This window comes from Schistocerca cancellata, chromosome 2 (assembly GCF_023864275.1).
Source record: "Schistocerca cancellata isolate TAMUIC-IGC-003103 chromosome 2, iqSchCanc2.1, whole genome shotgun sequence".
Taxonomy (NCBI): domain Eukaryota; kingdom Metazoa; phylum Arthropoda; class Insecta; order Orthoptera; family Acrididae; genus Schistocerca; species Schistocerca cancellata.
The window spans coordinates 141,941,276-141,961,739 of NC_064627.1; the positions used below are offsets into that span (position 1 = coordinate 141,941,276).

The window sequence follows — 20,464 nt, forward strand, 5'->3', positions numbered from 1 at the left end:
AGCATCTGACTGCTTCATATACAGACAAAAGCTCACAATCATAAGAACTCCCATTCCGCTGAGAAACAGAGAGCTCATGCACCATCAACTAATGTAGCGAATAAAACAGCTGCTTACAGTGTTTCATAGCTGTGAATGAGATCGAGGGCCAGCCACCAGAGATGTTCTGGATTTAGCATCAACAGTTGTTTTGTTCAGTGACACTCCATGTGAGAAGAGAGAGAGAACATCTTCATTGAAAAGAGATGCATCTTCCCTAGTGTTAACTTACCACAAATTTCTAGCTCTTGCATATCATCAACATGTATCTGTAAACAAATTTTTGTTGTCCAGAGTTATAAAAGTGCCAATAACTTGTGTGCTATCACAACAGTCTGTACTAGTTCTTCTAGTATCTGTATGCTTATCGCTACGGATCACCAATGTCCGAACAGCTATGACGATATCCTTCAGAACTACTTACATGCATGTGTTCAGGCAAATCAGCCAAGATAACACAGAAATTAATGAATGCTCAAAAAAACACAATTATTTACAGATACATGCTGATGATAAGAAAGACCTTGATATTTGTAAATTGAAGTAAAATTAATGTTAGGCAAGATGTTTGTCTGTACAGCAAAAAGAAGTTCTCACTCTTTACTCCCATGGACCGTTGCTAAACAAAACAACTGCCGATGCTGAATCAAGATTGCCCCTGGTGGCTGGTTCGCAAACTATGACACTACAAAACACAGTAGCTGACTGTCTTATTCGATACAGTACCAACCAAACAAGCTCTCAAAAAATCAAAGTTACATCATGTTCACTTGCATAAATTTATAAGTGCAACTGTAATTAAAAGAAGATAAATTGCAAGATCAGCGTTACTTTTCAAATTTTAAAGTTCTTCTCAAGGCAACTCATGGAAGTATAAAAGTTTAACACTACCCTTCAAAAAATTCAGAAAACTACTCTGTCTGATGAAAACTACTAAGTTTCATATGAAAACTTTTGAATACTACAAGTCCATACTGTTGTATCGAGATATTTTCAAAGTCCTTGGTTGTCAACAGAAAAATTCTAAGTCCACAGATCTGTATTGCGAAACTGAACTCTGAAAAATTCCAATACTTTCACGAAGTAGCTCACTAGTCATGTATCCTCTCCTAAGGCTTGATGTAAACTGATAAGGAGCTTAGATGGCTGCTGGCTTTCATAAATTTTCTTCTGTCATGGCAAATTTCCAAAAACACATTTATCATACAACATTTACACATGTAAAACACTTATTCCGTCACTGTTCTGGAGTGCATCTGGGATATTATTAACTCTTGTGCCGATAGTTTGGCTGACAACCTTACAGCCATTCTCAAGGCAAGATTTTTTAAGCACTTTACACTGTGGAGTAAATCCACATGCTTATCTACTCCACAGTGTAAAGTGCTTAAAAAATCTTGCAAGCCACTCACCATGAGAATGGCTGAAAGGTTGTCAGCTGAAATTTTGGTGAAACAATTAATAATGTCCTTGGTGTGCTCCCGAACAATGGAATATTCAACTGGGAACACTTCAAAAAACTTATTTACAGTAACATTTTCTCAGCTTTACAATGCTGTCCTCAGAATTACAGTGGCTAGACTAGTTCCAAAGATATTAACAGTTTTGGCAATGTGGTATCTAAATAATGCAAGTTTGTTACTAAATAATTAAACACATGATGAAATGAACAAAAATACTGGAACATATCTTAGCCTAATTTAGCATACTGCAACTATCATTTTTATTCATACTTTGTTGTACATCAAAACTGAGTTTTTTCTGTCACAGAATGCACCTTCTCGGTTATAATTAAAATTTTATTAAAGTTACAAAAATCATTAAACAAGCTTTGAAAGAGTTCCTCAAGTGCTTGGTTTGTAAGAGTCAGCCTAGTTGTTATATAGTTGCTAACTTTAACATTTCATGAATTTCTATAAAAAAAATCTTTGGTGAGAAATAACTTGAGAAAACAAATGGTCCAATCAAGGGTCTGTTTGGGTGCTTGTACTTGTCTTAATTTCCTCTTTCCATTGGTATATTTATATATTTTCTGGCAGTTTTAGATCATATTTTGCTAACGTTTGGTCTGTTCAATTAACAATAAAGTCTCTCATTTCGCCGTGATGCAGCTTCACACTGCCATACACTCTTAACAGTTGCTACTGCCATACACTCTTAACAGTTGCTGTCCTAGGCTTATTTTCCGGCATCAGTAAAGCTGGCAGTAATGCTTTCTTGTTACCCACTGGCCCCAATACCCTGCTGTATCATGTGCTCTAGTGTCCGCCAATTACAAACTCTGAAACTGTCGTATGCTAACCACCTGAGCCAAGCTAAGCAGTTCAAAACAGAGCTAATGTGTCAGAAAGGATGCAAAGAATGTGTCTGTGTCTGGCCAGCCTGAACTGTTAGCTGTCATAGAACCTTGCATGCCCCCAAGTCCATCCTAGAGTGGCCAAGCATCCATTAGGTCAGTACAAGGCACTTGCACACTGCTGCGTCTGTCATTAAAGTTCTGGCATTTAGCCACATCTGGCTGTTATCTCACAATATGGATATTGCATTTCCTTGGTTGAATTTATTTAAGATTTCTTTCCCTCAACTGATACAAGTATATTTTCGAGCTTCAAGCAAATTGTGCAGAATCGTTGGGAATAGATCTTGTTCACATCTAAATGCTTGTGAAAAATCAAATGTACTGCAGTTCAACATGCATAATGCTGTCTCTAGCTCAAAGTAAATCATATGTTGATCCAATTGAATCACGCAGCACACAACACTGATACTTTCTGAGCAACAACTGATTTTTTTGGTTCTTCATGCAATTCATCACTGATGGAGACATGAATAAGCTGAAATTATGCAAAACAATTACCCTCTGCCATACAGCATATGATGGCTTGCAGAATGTACACGTACTTTTCTGAAGACAATTGATCACTACAATCTGACCAAACTGATTTGAGGCATTGTTTAGCTTGATCTTTATGAGGAGGGGGGGGGGGGGGGGGGGGGGGGGGGAATCATCCAACAGTGACATCCATGAGAAATTTTCATTTTTTTCACAACATTCTTTCCTTAAAGTCCCACAGTATATTAGACTGCTGTTAAGCAGCAATAACAAAATTTAAAACATTATTACCTGTTTTACAAAGGAGACAAGCCTGTGATGTGTTGTGACATTGTCTGGCAAAAGCTTTCCAAGTTTCAAAAGTGATGATATGCCTTGTGATATAACTTTATGTGACTCCTCATTCTTCATAGCCTGCATTACTTCTTCAATTATAACCTGCAATAAAAAGTATTTCATTCATCTGATACAGATCAAAATTATAACTAAGAATAAGTAAAAAATTTCCATTATGACAAAGCTAATATCTTTTTCCTCTTATTATCTCTTGCATTGCAACTTTCTAATAAAAGTATACTGTAAATGATTAGGCATAAAATTCTATTTCAAAACTTTCAGTGAATCACTAGGCTCTCACACATACATAAGAGACAACCGCCAAGGAGATTAGTCATACTGAATTAGCAGCCAGAAACACTGATTACCAACATTCAGACATAGTCAATTTAGTTCACTACCATCTCAGTTAAGCAAAATCAAATAACAGGAAAGTCCAGGTCAGAATATCAACAATTATGGAAAGGATAGATTGCCACTCACTGTAAAGATGACATGCTGAGTTACACACAGGCAAAATGGAAAAACTATTACATATTAAGCTTTCAGGCAAAGCCTTCATCAGGAAAGAAAACCACCCACGCAGTCACAAAAGCAAGCACACCTCGTACACTACTGATCACTATCTCTGGTTGCTCAGGCCATACTGAACCTGAAACATGTCGAATGGGAAAAACAATCCATAATGGAGCGGGGAAGGTATAGTGGGGTATGGGTGGGGTAAGAGGGAAATGTGCTGCCTGGCACAGTGTACAGGCACTACAGGTGGCAGACAAGGCTGCCCGGTGCAGCATCTGGATGGTGTACGGAAAGGGGGGGTAAGGAAAAAAGGAGAGAGGAAAGGAGAGGAGCAGAAAACAATATAAGGTCAGTGTGTGCATTGCCAGAGAGCAATGCACAATGAAAGTGAGGGAACCTGAGTTGGGAGGAGATGATGGGGCAGAGGGTATGCGGACAACGGATTACTGTAGGTTGATCCCATCTGCGCAGTTCAGAAAAGCTGGTCGTAGATGAGAGGGTCCAGATGGCCCAGGTTGTGAAGCAGCCATTGAAATCAAGCATGTTGTGTTCAGCTGCATGTAGAGCAACAGGGTGGTCCCGTTTGCTCTAGGCCACAGTTTGGAGGTTGCCATTGATCCTGGTGGATAGCTGATAGGCACTCTTACCAATATAAAAAGCTGAGCAATGATTGCAGCAGAATTGGTATGCGACATGGACATATGTTTCAGTTTCAGTCTGGCCTGAGCAGCCAGAGATAGTAGTCATGTGTAAGTGAGGTATGCTTGCTTGTGTGAATGTGTGTGCGTACTTTTCTTTTCTAATGAAAGCTTTGCCCGAAAGTTTAATGTAAAACAGTATTTTTGTTGTGCCTGTCTGCAACTCAACGTGTCATCTTTACAGTGAGTAGGAGCCTATCCTTTCCATAATGTTTAATATCTCAGTTAAATACTCAAACTATAAACATTCATTCCCAGTAATCAACAAGATTTAATGATAAGATTAATATTTTACCTGCTCTTTTCTGGTTCTACTGGAAATGCACCAGCAAAACAGTTTAGAATAAGTGAAGTAGTCTTATGATGGAATGACTTTTTCTGTGAGATGAGGATGGCGTAGTTTACCTAACTGTACGCAAGTCTTCACGTTATTTGCCCTGTACACCAAATTATCAGTTTAATAAGTCATGGCTGTAAAACACTAAAACAAAAGCTTCACAGAAGAACTGAATAGCTGGTAGAAGCCTACCTTAGGGAAGATCAGTTTGGATTTTGGAGAAATGTAGGAACACAGGAAGCAATACTGACCCTATGACTTATCTTAGAAGAAAGGTTAAGGACAGACAATCCCTTGTTTATAGCATTTGTAAACTTAGAGAAAGCTTTTGACAATGTTGACTGGGATACCCTCTTTGACTTTCTGAAGGTAGCAAGGATAAAATACAGTGAGCAAAAGGCTATTTACAACTTGTACAGAAACCAGACAGCAATTATAAGAGTTGAGGGGCATAAAAGGGAAGCAGTTGTTGAGAAGGGAGTGAGACAGGGTTGTAGCCTATCCTCGGAGTTATCCAATCTGTATGCTGAACATGCTCTAAAGGAAACCAAAGAAAAAATTGGTGTAGGCATTAAGTCCAGGGAGAAGAAATAAAAACTTTGAGGGTCACCGGTGACATTGTAATTCTGACAGAGACAGCAAAGGACTTGGAAGAGCAGTTGAAAGGAATGGAAAGTGTCTTGAATGAAGGTTATAAGATGGATATCAATAAAAGAAAAACAAGGATAATGGATTGTAGTCAAATTAAATCAGGAGATGGTAAGGGAATTAGATTGGAAAATGAGACACTTAAAGTAGTAGCTGAAATTTTGTTATTTGGGCAGCAAAATAACTGACAATGGCCGAACTAGAGTTGATATAAAATGTAGACTGGCAATGCAAAGAAAAGTGCTTCTGAAGAACTCAAATTTGCTAACATCAATTATAGATTTAAGTGTCAGGAAATTTTTTCTGAAAGTATTTGCAGCCATGTATGGCAGTGAAACATATACAGTAAACAGTTTGGACAAGAAGAGAATAGAAGCTTTTGAGATGTGGTGCTATGATTAGATGGGTAGATCAAGTACTGAACAGCACTGAGGAGAAGACAAATTTGTGGTGCACACTGGCCAGAAGAAGGACTCGGTTGATGGATGGACACAATCTGAGACATCAAGGCATCACCAGTTTAGTACTAGAAAGAAGTGTGTGTGGGTGCGTACGTTCATGTGTGTGTGTGTGTGGGGGGGGGGGGGGGGTCAGATTGACTAGGATGTGGATTGCAGTAGTTATTCAGAGATGAAGAGACTTGCACAAGACAGAGCAGCATGGAGACCCACATCTTACCAGTCTTCAGAATGAAAATCACAACAACAACACTTTAACATAACTTACTCAGTACTGGTAAAGTGTTTCATGTTAGTAGTTACATATGATCTTTGCAACGGATAGGTAACAATGTTATTGATCAGTGAGTGTAGTGTGGGGTACTGAATAGTTCAACTGAGTTGAATGTTGCGTATTTATTTCTAAACAGAAATTATAAACTGTATATCGTTAAAAAGATGAACAATACATGCACGTTATTCAGACACCAAGATAGCTGGGGGTTTGGCACAAGTGGTACTTATTCATACCAACAGTCAGTTGATGTCAAAGGGTAGTGATGTCACAGTCGTCACTACAATGCTTTACTAAGTACAAAACGTTAGACAAAATGTTAGTAGTTATTATCTTTATCTAAAATAAATAATTAAAAAATGCTGTTCCAATGCTGCCCTGTAGGACAAAGGTGTGCCCAGGTTCGAGACAGCTTGCCCACGGGCGCAGCTGGGGTCAGCCACCCACTAGGCAGCCCTATTGCAGGTGTTAGGGGTGTACACAAGCCGATCGGCACTGCTGCCCATGTTTGCTCGGCCAGTGCAGTGTGGTCACATACGTTACTGCCCACCTACCTGAGGGCTGCACGACAGTGTGACGATGAGCCACCACGCTGCATGCCAGCTGGCACTAGAGGTGGAACAGCCTGCACTGCACCTTTATTTGGTGGTAAATCTGATAGTATAGAAGATTATATAATATAAACAAGGGCTCTCAGGTTAAATTTGCCAAACAGATTTCCCAGCAATGATAGGCTCCTCACAAACCTCGGTGATGCTAACGCCACTGTTAGTTCGTGTGTTACATAAAAGAATCAGAGTCCATCATTTATTCTTCAATTATAACACAAAGTATTTGATAACTTTAAAAAAAAAAAAAGTCTAAATATACCTCAATTGTTACACTAGGATCCTCCTCTCAATCTACCTAAGAAACAGAGGGAACCACCAAAGTACAGGAAAAGTTTTTCGTGACGTCATGGACAGAGGAACATTGGGGATGCTGGATGTAATGACAGCAAGCCAAGTGCGGCACTGGAGTGCTGATCATCTATACTGCAGTGGTTCCCAAACTGGGTGTAATTACCTCCAGAAGGGGTACCACAAAACTCTGATAGATGTACAGGGTGACAATTACTGAACTATATGAAAAAAATGTAAATTAGATAGAAACTACAGTGTGCACACAGTTTATAAAACATGTAAATGTCACTACAGATATTCGGATTAAGGTAATGACATCTTTGACATGCCTGTGATCATTCAGGATGATGTGGCTCAGGTGAATAGTAAAATTCTGCGTGAGCTGCTGAAGTCTCAGAACATCGATGCTGTCAGTGACCTCCTGAACGGCTGCTTTCTACATCCACATTGGTTTCGGGGTTATTACTGTACACCTTGCCTTTAATATGGCTCCACAAAAAGGAGTCGCATGTGTTCTGATTCGGAGAATATGGTGGCCAATCGAGGCCCATGCCAGTGGCCTCTGGGTACCCCACAGCCAGAATGCAGCACCCAAACTGCTCCTCCAGAACATCAAACACACTCCTGCTTCAATGGGGTTGAGCTCTGTCTTGCATGAAGATCATCTTGTCAAAATAAGGTTCACTTTGGATAATGGAGATGAAATCATCTTCCAAAACCTTCACGTGCCGTTTGTTAGTGATGGTGCCATCAAGGAATATTGAACTAATAATTTTGTGATTGGACACTGCACACCACACAGTAACCTGCTAAAGAGTGAAGAGACTTCTCGATCGTGAAATGCAGATTCTCAGTCCCCCCAATGCGCCAATTTTGCTGAGTGCTGAACCCATCCAAATGAAAGTGGGCTTTGTCGCTAAACCAAACCATACATAACATACTAATTGCCATCATGCCCTGCGGCCAACCGAGCAGTTTCAATGTCCTAACTCAAATCGTGTAGAAGTTATGATGATTTTATTTCATAAAGCTAAATAATTGTCACTCTGTAAAATGAAATGTGTTTGATGAAGATTCAGTGACCACTCTAAATGATTTTTTTAAATAATTGCTGTTTTAATATACAGGGTGTTCAATTTATCCAAACATATAGAAATAGCTCAAAAACAACACACTGGGTCCAAGAAATTTATAATTAAATCAAACAGTGGAAAATCCAGGATGGAATGTAAAAATATTATGAAAAGGACAGTTGCTACCCACCATATAGCGGAGATGCTGAGTTGCAGATAGGCACAACAAAAAGACTGTCACAAATTAGCTTTCGGACAGTATGGCCTTCATCAAAAATAGATGACACACACACACACACACACACACACACACACACACACACACACACACACACAAACTAGTCTCTGGCAAGCAGCGTGGCTTCAGTTGCCAAAGACCGTAGTCGTGTGTGTGTGTGTGTGTGTGTGTGTGTGTGTGTGTGTGTGTGTGTTTTGCCTACTTTTGACGAAGGCCCGCGACACTGGGCCCACTATGATATCTTTAATTGGAATGACCATTTTTTATTGGAGATTTGGATTCTATGGGGGAGGGGGGGGGGGGGGGGGGGGGGAACCTTAAGTTCTGACTGGGAAACATATTTTGTTACATGACGTATAGTGCAATAATCTGAAAAATCAAAATGGGTGGAAAACTGTATGTTTCAAAATGCTGTCCAATGATACGTGAATTAACACCCCACCTCCATGGAACGAGTGTGGCACAGGCAATTATTTCATAACTGCGTGTTGTGATAAGTTGTAGCTCGCCACATGGCCACAATGGCACATTGAACAGTCCCCTCTTTGTTTTGTCAGAGGAATACAATGTTGACAATGGTGTTTCCCATTAAAAGTTATGAAGTAATTGCCTGTCCTACCCTTGCAGTGTCATTGGACAGCATTTTGAAACATATTATTTTCTACCCATTTTGGTTATTTCAATTATAGCACCCTCTGCTGCCTAATGAAAAGAATGTTTCAGACAAAAATTATGTTTTTTTTTTTTTTTCCTCATAGAATCTGCATCTGGAGTAAAAAAATGGAGATTCCCATTTAACACTTCAAAATTGCCCACACAGTATGGGTAAGGTTGAGTTTGGTATCACTGGATGTCCCTCCCTCAGAGATGAACATATTTTAACTATAAATTGTTTGGATCCGATGAGCAGTTTTTGAGATATTTCACTGTCTTCAGATAAACTGAACATCCTCTATAACTGATCATTGTCATCAGCAATCTTATATCCACTGACGGATAAAAGTCTCCTCTAGACATTTCCATGCACTGTCATCTTCCGCGATACAAATTACCATTATGCCTGCATTTTTCCTAATGTCATTCTGCCTACCTTCCATTAGTTTGACCTCTCAGTCTTCTGTTCTTTCTTGAAATCCAGAATAGAACTTCCTCTGGCCATCTACCACCCTTCTTCTGGCTAATGCTCAGCCCACCTCCACTTTTCTCATCACTATCACAGTTACATCTTCTATTCTGGTCTGTTCTCTAATCCATTTATTTACATTTCCCATCTATCCCAGTAATTTACAATATGCATCTCTCTATTGGTCAATGAGCCACCATCAAATTTTGAATGATATCCATGTTAAAAGACCATGTCTCAACACCATGAATGAAAACTGGTACAAACTATTTGCAAATGTTCAGTTTAATACGCAATGAAAACTTCATTTTGAAAACTTATCTTGTTTACCAGGAGGATTCTAGGCTATTTTTACTCTTCTGTTTCTCTCTCTTTATGTTCATCCAATGGTGGCAGTTATTGTGCGTAATCAGTAATATATTCTAATAGAAAAACGTTTTCTGATTTGGAAAACGGACAAATAAATATTTGTCTGCAAGAAGGAATATTTACAGATAGTAAAATTCAAGCGTAAGTACAAATTCTTCGGTCTCAAGAAGGCAACACACTATAAAAAGATTTTCATTGCAGATAACTGGGCTGATTTTAGTAAAAGGTCTGTCATTAATAGCTATTATTACTGAAAAAACTCCTTAAGAAAAGAGATTCCATTTGCCACAACTTGACCTTCGACTACGGCAGCAATGCACAGAAAAGTGGAAAACTAAATGAACTTAAGCAGGATTTATGATGTGGAATGGCAGGCCATGAACCAAAGATTATTCAAAACAAACTGTTAGAAATAAGCAAAACTAAACATCCTATTGACTCAATATTTCTTGATTTAGTGAAAAAACATAGGCCCTAATAAAAAATGGGTGAGTTTCTGCTGTTTGAAAACTAAGTACAGGTATTATAAATGATTTATCACTTTAAAAAAAAGAGAGTTAACTTTTTACAATCTAATGTTCAATTAGGTTCCAAACTTTATTCGGGGTATTGTATGACATCTGATCTCATTCAAGAGTAATGGTCTCAAAAAGGTTGAAAACCATTGAACCATGGAATGCCTGACCTACCAACAACACCTCATGGTGCAAATATTAGCTTCTTTTGTCACCTGGTATCAGTCCATCAGCATGCTGGGTGATGACACTTGTTCTGTTGTTAAATACAGTGCAAGTCTCACAGAGCGACCTGTTTCAAAAAGCTACAATAACACAAATTCCTACATGGCATAACTTAGGGCTTCCATAATTGCAACGTTAATTAACCTCTCAAGGAAGGTGGTGAACAACACACTTACTCAGCAGAAATAGGAAAATATTATCCCAATAATATGCTGATTTCTCTAACTCATTATTTTACTGTCAGAGCAATGGACATGCCAGGAGTGTGCTACTGACAGCAGTCTAAAATTCTATGGCAAATTTCCACTCCCTTATTTAGAAAATATTGACAGAAACATGTTGTTCTGTTGCCATTCGGCTGTTGAAGCCATACATGTAACAATAAATATCACCTACAATTTCCCAATATATAATAGGTTTTCTCATCAGCACAGCAAGATACTACAAGCAAAAGAATCCAAAATGACAATTTATTGTCCCAAAAACAAAATCTAACCAGCGGCGAGAACACAAACTCTCTAAGCACTAGAGTCTTGGATACTGTCCCAGTGAGCTATCATGAGTATGCAAGTGGGCTCACATTCTTAAGGACCATAGGATTCAGTTCATCTTGATTCCAATAAAACATAAGTAGCTATTCAAACAGTTCAGGGATATTCCACACGTCACACAGCCATTACAATAATACTGCCATTTGTTAGGACGTGTGGTACCTATGAAAGCAGTTGACAGAGACGTTAGAATAATGTCATTTTAAACTGAATCACAAAAAAAAATCGTCATTGGACTAAAATCTGAAATAAGAAACTCTGTTTCAGATTAAAGAGGTCTCTTTGTGTAAGGTGTACAACTTTGCTTCCACCATTTGCCAATAGGTGGCGACAACGGTAAGTAGCAGTCAAACAAAACAAATCACAGACGTCAGGCAATTAGCTTGGACCTCGGTTAACATAACCTCATTCAAACATTAGTCGATTTGTGTCTGCATCATAAAGTTGTTCTTGATTGAAAATGTCAGTTTACAAGCCTAATTCTCGTCATTTGCGGGAGGTGTTACTGTTTTGTTTCAATATGAAGAAAGCAGCGGCTGAGTCTCGTCGAATGTTCTCAAGTAGGTGTGGTAAGGACGCTATTAGTGAAAGAACGTGTTGTGAGTGGCTTCAATGCTTCAAGAACAGTGATTTTAATGTCGTAGACCAGCATAGTGGTGGAAGAGAGAATGTTTTCGAAGATGCAGAACTGGAGACATTGCTGAGCAAAGACTCGAGTTAAACTCAAAGAAGAATTGGCACAATTAGTGGGAGTGACACAGCAAGCCATTTCAAAATGTCTCAAGGCTATGGGCATGATTCAGGTAGAAGGAACTTGGGTGCTGTGTGAGCTGAAACCAATAGACGCTGAATGGCGTATGTGAACAGTTGCTTCAGGGGTAAAAACGAAAGGGATTTCTGCATTGCATTGTGACAGGGACGAAAAATGGGCTCATTACGATAACTCTAAATGCAAAAAATCATGAGGATACCCCGGCCATGCTTCCACGTCGACAGCAAAACCGAATATTCATGGCTCCAAGATTTGGCTCCATTTGGTGGGACCAGCTCGGCGCCGTGTACTGTGAGGTGCTAAAACCAAGTGAAACAATCACAGGTGCTCATTATTGAATGCAATTAATGCGTTTGAGCAGAGCATTAAAAGATAAATGGCCGCAATACAGTGAGAGGCACAATACAGCTCGACACCACTTTGCAAAAGAGGTCAAAACGTACTTGAAAACGTCAAAATGGGGAGTCCTACCCCACCCGCCGTATTCTCCAGACTTTGTTCCCTCTGACTATCACTTGTTTAGATCAATGGCGCATGGCCTGGCTGACCAACACTTATGATCTCCTGAAGAAGTCAAAAACTGTATCGATTCATGGATCGTTTCAAAAGATGAACAATTTTTTCGACGCGGGATTCCTACACTGGCCGAAAGATGGGAGAAAGCAGTGGCCAGCAATGGAAAATACTTTAAATGATACATGTGTAAGAAATTTGTTTCATTAAAGTCTCAAATGTTGGGGAAAAACAGTGGAAGCAAAGTTGTACACCTTGTAGATTAAAAGTAATCTAAGATTATTATGGTTTCCTGTGCCTATTTCAGATTTTACATTGCAAAGAAAGAATGCAAACATACCATCAAGTAAATGTAACCAGGGACATACTCACTTGTACATCTGCACCTGACTCTTTCCCAATATCACCAAGCAAAGATAAAACTTTAGCTCTCACAACAGATTCTTGCTCTCTCTGGAAATGCTCAGCAAGCTTCTTTATTGTGTCTGGTAAATCTTTCTCCTGTAGTGAAAATGAATGACTTGTTACTGATTGTGCACAGAGATTTATAGAAATAAAATTATATTTCCTAAACTGCATGTACAATATTAAATTGCTACTCCCATCACACAATAACAATCTGTAATAAATGAAAATAAAATATCAGGATCTCATCCATAATATATGTTGTTTAAGCACTGAAAGTTTACTTATGTAGCACTACACAATGTACTGATACTACAAGTTACCAAGTTTTTGTTCAGTTGAACAACAGCAATTACTTTATTACAACCATTGAAAAACTGAAATCATTTCCAAAACGTGTTCTTAAAGAACAATTCTGATGTTCAAGAAAACTATGGAAAATGTGTAAAATGCTGACCTGACCAGAAACTGAAAAGGAATTCTTATAACAAAAAGCTGCTGTGCTACTGTTGAGCAGGTGACTTGTTCCACTGTTTCAATAGTACTAAAATAACACCAGTAGATGGTGGCAATAAGTGTAAGTCAAATGTTTAAAACATTCTACAGTTCAGTGATTAATGTAATTAACACACAAAAAAACTGAAGAAATAAATGTAAGCCAAAATGAGTTTCATCAATGAATTGGACTACAAAAATACAATAAAATTCACTTTTGATACAAATAGAGCCATATAAGCAAAAGTTCAAAGACACCTGATGTTTCTAAGCTCTCCCTAATGTACTTTATAGTAAAACCAAGCAATTACTGATACTTGTCAGTCAAGTGCTCACTGAATATGTCTTAATTACTATTTCCTCAAATACATACTAAAAAACAAATTTGTGTCTCAGTCTTAACACAAAAAAGGAACTCTTTCATTTGTGATTTTCTCACATTTTGTACTCACAGACCATTTTCTGCATACTGTAACCCATTGCCCACTATAAGACGAAAGGTACCAAGCATATTTATCTCATCCCTATTCAGTTTCATCTTGAATGGAATGTTATTCACACTGACTTTTCGATTTATTTTACTGTACTGAACTTCTACGTGCCTCAACTGAATCATCATCATCTTGACAGAGAAAGTGTCACACAAAAAGCAATAAGTACGTATGCTCACAGATGGTGAGTGATCAAGACTGTGAAGATTTCTCACTATTTTCCCTCTTACATAAATTACATTTTTGTTCAAGGCTGCATTTGCACAGGTTTGCTATTATCAATGCACAACTTATCTTGGACTACTGCACTCATGAATACAAATTGACAATGAATTTAAATGGATGCTACTACCACATAAATAGAAAAAACAGAATATTGCGTCCCATTCTTTGACAAACATGGAAATAATTCTACAGTCTAAGGACAGCCACAAAAACCCTGAGATCTGTATTGTTTGGTATCATGTAATGGGTGCTGATGCATAAGCTCAAATCAATCCTCTTACCACAATCTAGTCACCAGAAAAAGTAATCTGGAGACATTAGAGTTTGAATACACCTTTCTTACAGTAAGTAATAATCGAACAATAGAAAATCCAGGGTGGAGTGTAACAATATTATGAAAAGGAAAGTTGCTACTCACCATATAGCAGAGATGCTGAGTGGCAGATAGTCACAATAAAAAAACTGTCATATAAAGCTTTCAGCCAGTAAGGCCTTCGTCAAAAATAGACTACACACACACACACACACACACACACACACACACACACACACAAACTCACATACGACTGCAGTCTTAGGCAACTGAAACCACACTGCGAGCAGCAGCACCAGTGCATGATGGGAATGGTGACTGGGTGGGGGTAAGGAGGAGACTGGGGCAGGGAGAGGGAGGGATAGTATGGTAGGGGTGGTGGACAGTGAGGTGCGCAGGTTAGAATGGAGGGCCGAGGAATGGTGGAGGGGGGGGGGGGGAGGGTATCGGAGAAGGAGAGGGTGAGGACAGTGACTAACGAAGGTTGAGGCCAGGAGGGTTACAGGAACATAAGGTGTATTGCAGGGAAAGTTTCCACCTGCACAATTCCGAAAAGCTGATGTTGGTGAGTAGGATCCATATGGCACAGACTATGAAGCAGTCACAAATGAAGGATGTCATGTTTGGCAGCATGCTCAGCAACAGGATGGTACACTTGTTTCTTGGCCACAGTTTGTTGGTCGCCATTCATGCGTACAGACAGCTTGTTGGTTGTCATGTTCCCATATAATGCAGCACAGTGGTTGCAGCTTAGCTTATAGATCACATGACTGGTTTCATAGGTAACCCTGCCTTTCATGGGATAGGTGAGCTTGTGGCCGGACTGGAGTAGGTGGCGGTGGAAGGATGTATGGGACAGATCTTGCCACTGGGTCCATTACAGGGGTATGAGCCATGAGGTAAGGGATTGGGAGCTGGAGTTGTGTAAGGATGGATGAGTATATTGTGCAGGTTCGGTGGACGGCGGAATACCACTGTGGGAGGGGTAGGAAGAATAGTAGGCAGGACATTTCTCATTTCAGGGAACAACGAGAGGCAGTCGAAACCCAGGCGAGAATGTAATTCAGTTGCTTCAGTTATGGGTGGTACTGAGTTATGAGGGGAATGCTCCCTGTGGCCAGATGATGGGACTTTGGGAGGTGGTGGAGACTGGAAAGATACGGCACAGGAGATTTGTTTTTGTACAAGGTTGGGAGGATAATTACAGTTTGTGAAGGCTTTAGTGAGACCCTCGGTATATTTTGAGAGGGACCACTCATCACTGCACATGCGACGATCACAGGTGGCTAGACTGTATGGAAGGGACTTCTTGGTATGGAATGGGTGGAAGCTGTCAATGCGGAAGTATTGCTGGTGGTTAGTAAGTCTGACATGGATGGAGGTACTGATGTAGCCATCTTTGAGGTAGAGGTCAACATCTAGGAAGGTGGCTTGCTGGGTTGAATAGAACCAGGTGATGCAAATGGGGGAGAAGTTGTACAGGTTCTGGAGGACTGTGGATAGGGTGTCCTCACCGTGAATCCACATCACAAAGATGTCATCAATGAATCTGAACCAGGTAAGGCATTTAGGATTCTCAGTGTTTAGAAAGGATTCCTCTAGATGGCCCATCAATAGGTTGGCATAGAATGTTGCCATGTGGGTGCCCATAGCTATACCCCAGTGTAGCCTGTGCCAATATGGATCCTTCCCACCAATACCAGCTTTTCTGAATTGCGCAGGTGGGAACTTTCGTTGCAATACATCCCATGTTTCCGTAATTAAACATACTTACACAAATGCACTGAAAGTTTACAAGAAAAGTTCCCCTGGAAAAATTCAAGTTCAGATTTGTAATCTATGACTCGAATGCAATCGTCTGATACATACTTGAAGCATATACGGTTTTTGATTTTGACATTTTTATGAGGATTTCATTTCTTTGTGTTTTTAAACCTTCTATCCCCCTGTTAATCCGTCTGAAGCAATATATTATAAACACCAGCTGAATGCCCGGTGTTGCCTGGGTTTTTATTTATTTCAATCACAGTAGCCCATGACCTCCTCCCGCCTCACTCTGTCCATCTCCTCTGCCCCACTCTGTCAATCTCCTCCACCCCCCCCTCCCCCACTCTCTGTCCATCTCCTTCCATACTCCTCTCTGCATCTGCTACTCCCTCCTCTTTCTGTCCATCTCCTCTTCACTTTCTCTGTCCATCTCCATCCCCCCTCCCCCCTCTGCATAGTACAACGATATAATTTTTAATGTACATTCAGCGGCATATGTGAATGTTGTCTGCTAAATGTATTGCGCATAGAGTTAGAAGCAAAGAAGTAATAAAGTTAAACATCATCATGTCATGCCTGATGCGATAATTTTCCTGTGTGAACCGCAAGAATGTAACACTTTTTCCTTTTGTTGGGGTTTTAAGTGAGAAAAAGTTTTGAAAGGTCTGAAATTGTGCAAAGTTTGTTGCAAGTCACTCAGGGCTCTTGTTCTCAAATAATAGATTGTGCGCATAGGACAATGTACACATTATGCAATGTGTACATTAGACAACAAACAGCGTAGAAGTACAGATTAAACACATTGAAGATTTTACAAGTATTGTATTCATTACTTTGAATAGTATCACATAGCACATGTCAACCAATAGAAGCATTTTCACACATGTGATAAAGTTCAAAAGTCAAAAAGTAAATAGTTTTTTTTTCAAGCAGTAAATGTTTTCCCTTAAGTCCATAATATTCTTCAAAACAACATATATCTTCTGCTACACACTTTCTAAAGCAGGCTACGTTCTTTTTCAGGACTTAACCTATCTGATTATCAAATTTCACTGAAATTGGTTCAGCGGATTAGTAATAATAAATTTAAATGTCATACGTGATATGGCAGTTCTTCACATATCTCAGTGTTTATGATGTCGTATACCCCGATCTGCATGTTGTACAATCATACTTTTGCAGGTACATTCTGAGGTATATATCAGGAGTCACCAAACTACGGCCCGCTGGCCATATCTGGCCCATGACGTCAATTCATCTGGCCCGCTAATAGTACTTAAATATGCTTCATAAAATGTATGGAACACAAGATGATGTGAAACAATTTGAACTTAAATATTATACTCAGAACAAAAAGAGATATTAAATATTATTTTTGGAGTAATAGGAGATCTCCTGGCTGCTATGTGACTTAAGCTTACCATTTTTAGTTTTAAATTATTGCATCTAGATATAGTACAGAACCTTCGTGCGGCCCACACTTGTCATTTTGTCAGTTACCTAGGCCACTGTGAAAAACATTTGGTGACATCTGGTATATATGAATACTGTCTGCGAAATGTATCATGAATACAGTAAGTGGTAAAGAAGAAATAAACTAACCTAGAAGGACCGTACCGATCAATCTGACCTGTGAGTATTGTTGAACATTTAATAAATAGTGTACATTTTAATTTATGGGCCTTGGCGGTTTGTAATTTCTGTAAAAGACAAATGGCTATTACAAAAACTGAATGAATTGTACACACTTTTACCTTAAAGGACTACAGCCGGTGATTCTGATGAATGATATATTTTTTTACATGTCATGCTTGTAAACGTGCAACAATGGATTTTTTCAGCCACTTGGCTGATTTCATTTCATTGTTGTGATCTCGTTCCCGTCCTCTCTCTCTTTATATTTAAATTTATTTAGTGGAAGAGTACTGTTCACTGTCAGTACACTGTTGTGTTCAGCAGAAGTTCAGCGCTTCTCCTCATTATTATGACCCGAGAGTGTTTTTGTTCTCAGATGAAGAATTACCGAATTACATGAATAGTTTACCAGAAGAATATTCTGAAGGGTAAGATATTTTTGAATGTCATGAGTTGGATGATGCAGTTGACAAAGGTTATAAAGATGACATGGAATATCAGCCCCACAAAGCAGAACAAGGCAGCAGTCAGTTGCAGCAGACAAACAAACACAGAAGAAACTCCCTGAAAGTGAGAGCTGCTAAAATTCCACTAAATTTAGAGCTCATATTCTGGACCAAATGACTCATCTTTACACTGCCAAGTTTGGCTGCCACAGATGGCCTATGCACGTGTTTTTCAACATCCTAGATCTCGCTAGAATCAATGTCTGGATCCTCTACAGAGAGCCAACAGGAGAAAAAGTCAGCCAGTGAATGTGTGCAAGAAATTCATATGTAGTTCATGTGCGGGAAGTGTTCAGTTCAATACATGTGTACAAGGTGTTTTGATGAAGATGGTGGCTATGGTTGAAAAGTTGTCAGAGAGAGAAAAAAAAAAATGCTATTTTCTCATTATTACTACAGCAATTTGTGTCCATTTTTCTTTATTTTTTGTACCAAATATAGGTTTATGACCTGTTTGTGGCTTTGACTGAGTGCAAGTCATACAGATTACAAATGTACTTGTATAATTATGTTTTTTTTGCACTTACAATGTATTCTTTATTTCGATCTTTTGTATTTAATTGAATATACTTTCTATAGAAAATAACATAAGAAGTGAAACTGAAAACAAAGAAAAAAAATCTTCACTGGTCAAAATGACTGGTAGTGGTCCCTCTAGGTAGCTCACTAATGCTGGTTCTCCTCATGTTCAGTGTAATGCCTGATGTGAAAATGAACAGGAAAATGTAGTATGGGATCAACTTCTTTTGTACCTTCATTTTGTGGGGTGTGTTGGTGAGAAAAAGTTTTGTAAAGGTTTGAAATTATATATAAAGTTTGTTGCAAGTAACTCGTTCTCAAATACTGGATGAATACAATATTGGTCATTTGTGCGCCTTGGCCTACATTTATTTTCCACCCCCATCCCTCTAATAGGCAGGTAGTTCTTACCTCCACAGCAATTCTTTCAAGATAGTACATGATATGCACATCAATTCTTGTTGAAGTCAGTTCAGTAGTTTTGGAGGACACGTGGAACATACATACATACATACAAATATGCACACATACATTTTTATAACATGTATGGCTTTCTTTTTTTTCGTGATCTGATTTTGATGAAATAAAGCCCATATGGTGCCCAAAGCTACACTCTAGTTACTTTCGAAAAACCATGAAAATTTGTCTAGTAGTTTTGGAGATTAGCGTGTTTTAACAGAGACATAAGAAAATTTTAGTAAAACTTTAAATTACAATATCTTTTTTACTGTGATCTAGTTTTGACAAAGCAAAGGCTATACATTGCCCCAAGCTACACTGAAGTTACCAGTGAAAACCCTATATGAATCCATCTAACTTAGAGATTAACGTATGTTCGAAGATAGATACATCTGTTTTACAATTTTATTCTTAGTTTAGATGATTTTTACGTAAACACACGTACATCTGTGAGGAGCCCCGAGTACTATTTTGATCAACAGTATCATACAGAAAATTTGCATTCAATATCTTTGCAAATTACAGAGATATTAATTTTATTCATAATACACTTAGTAATCATGATGTCGGACATTTCTGATACCACAGGAGAGACGGTACAAACCACTACAAAAAAAGGAGTTGCTTCAGCTGAAGGTGGACATCTCTGGAGTGTGTAGAGATAGTTTGCAATTCTGGTAATTTGATTTTTATTAAATAGTACTGTGGCCACACACTATGCCAGATGAAAGTGGAGCAAAATGTCTTTATTTTTGTATTGGATAACAGATTACAAGATGTTTTGTTAATTGTTTACAAATTTAAATATCATCTCAAACATAAAATGAAATGACAGGCCTGTAATCTTGGACAAACCAACAACCAAAAGATAACTATATCCATGGGAGTGGTGGATTTGAGAATTTTCTGATCATGGCTCACTTTTTAGGGTTCCGTACCTCAGTCAGTAGAAATGAAACCCTTGTAGGATCACTCTGTTCTCTATGTGTCTGTCTGTCTGTCTCTTAAAAACCCTTTTTCTCAGAATGGGTAGAAACATCAAGTTGAAATTTATGTAACATATTAAGGTCTATGTTCCTTGTCGCAGTTAAACACTGAAGCTTCTAAGTCAATGCAAACAAAAGATAACAGTCAATTATATCACGTATTTTTAATATTTGCACACTCACTCATCAAAAACTATAAGGTACTTTCCTTTCCACTAGAATTGTGAAATTTGGCAAAAA

At 38.8% G+C, this 20,464-nt stretch overlaps 1 protein-coding gene across 1 annotated transcript in view; it reads right to left on the reverse strand.

Moving 5' to 3' along the window:
- Nucleotides 1-20,464, reverse strand: part of LOC126161424 (integrator complex subunit 4) — a 134,775-nt gene that overhangs the window by 104,631 nt on the left and 9,680 nt on the right. The window contains exons 3-4 of the mRNA XM_049917223.1: nt 12,796-12,924; nt 3,164-3,310 (exon numbers count right to left, since the gene is read on the reverse strand). Of these exons, the coding sequence (XP_049773180.1) occupies nt 3,164-3,310; nt 12,796-12,924 (276 nt within the window). The remainder of the gene's footprint in view (nt 1-3,163; nt 3,311-12,795; nt 12,925-20,464) is intronic.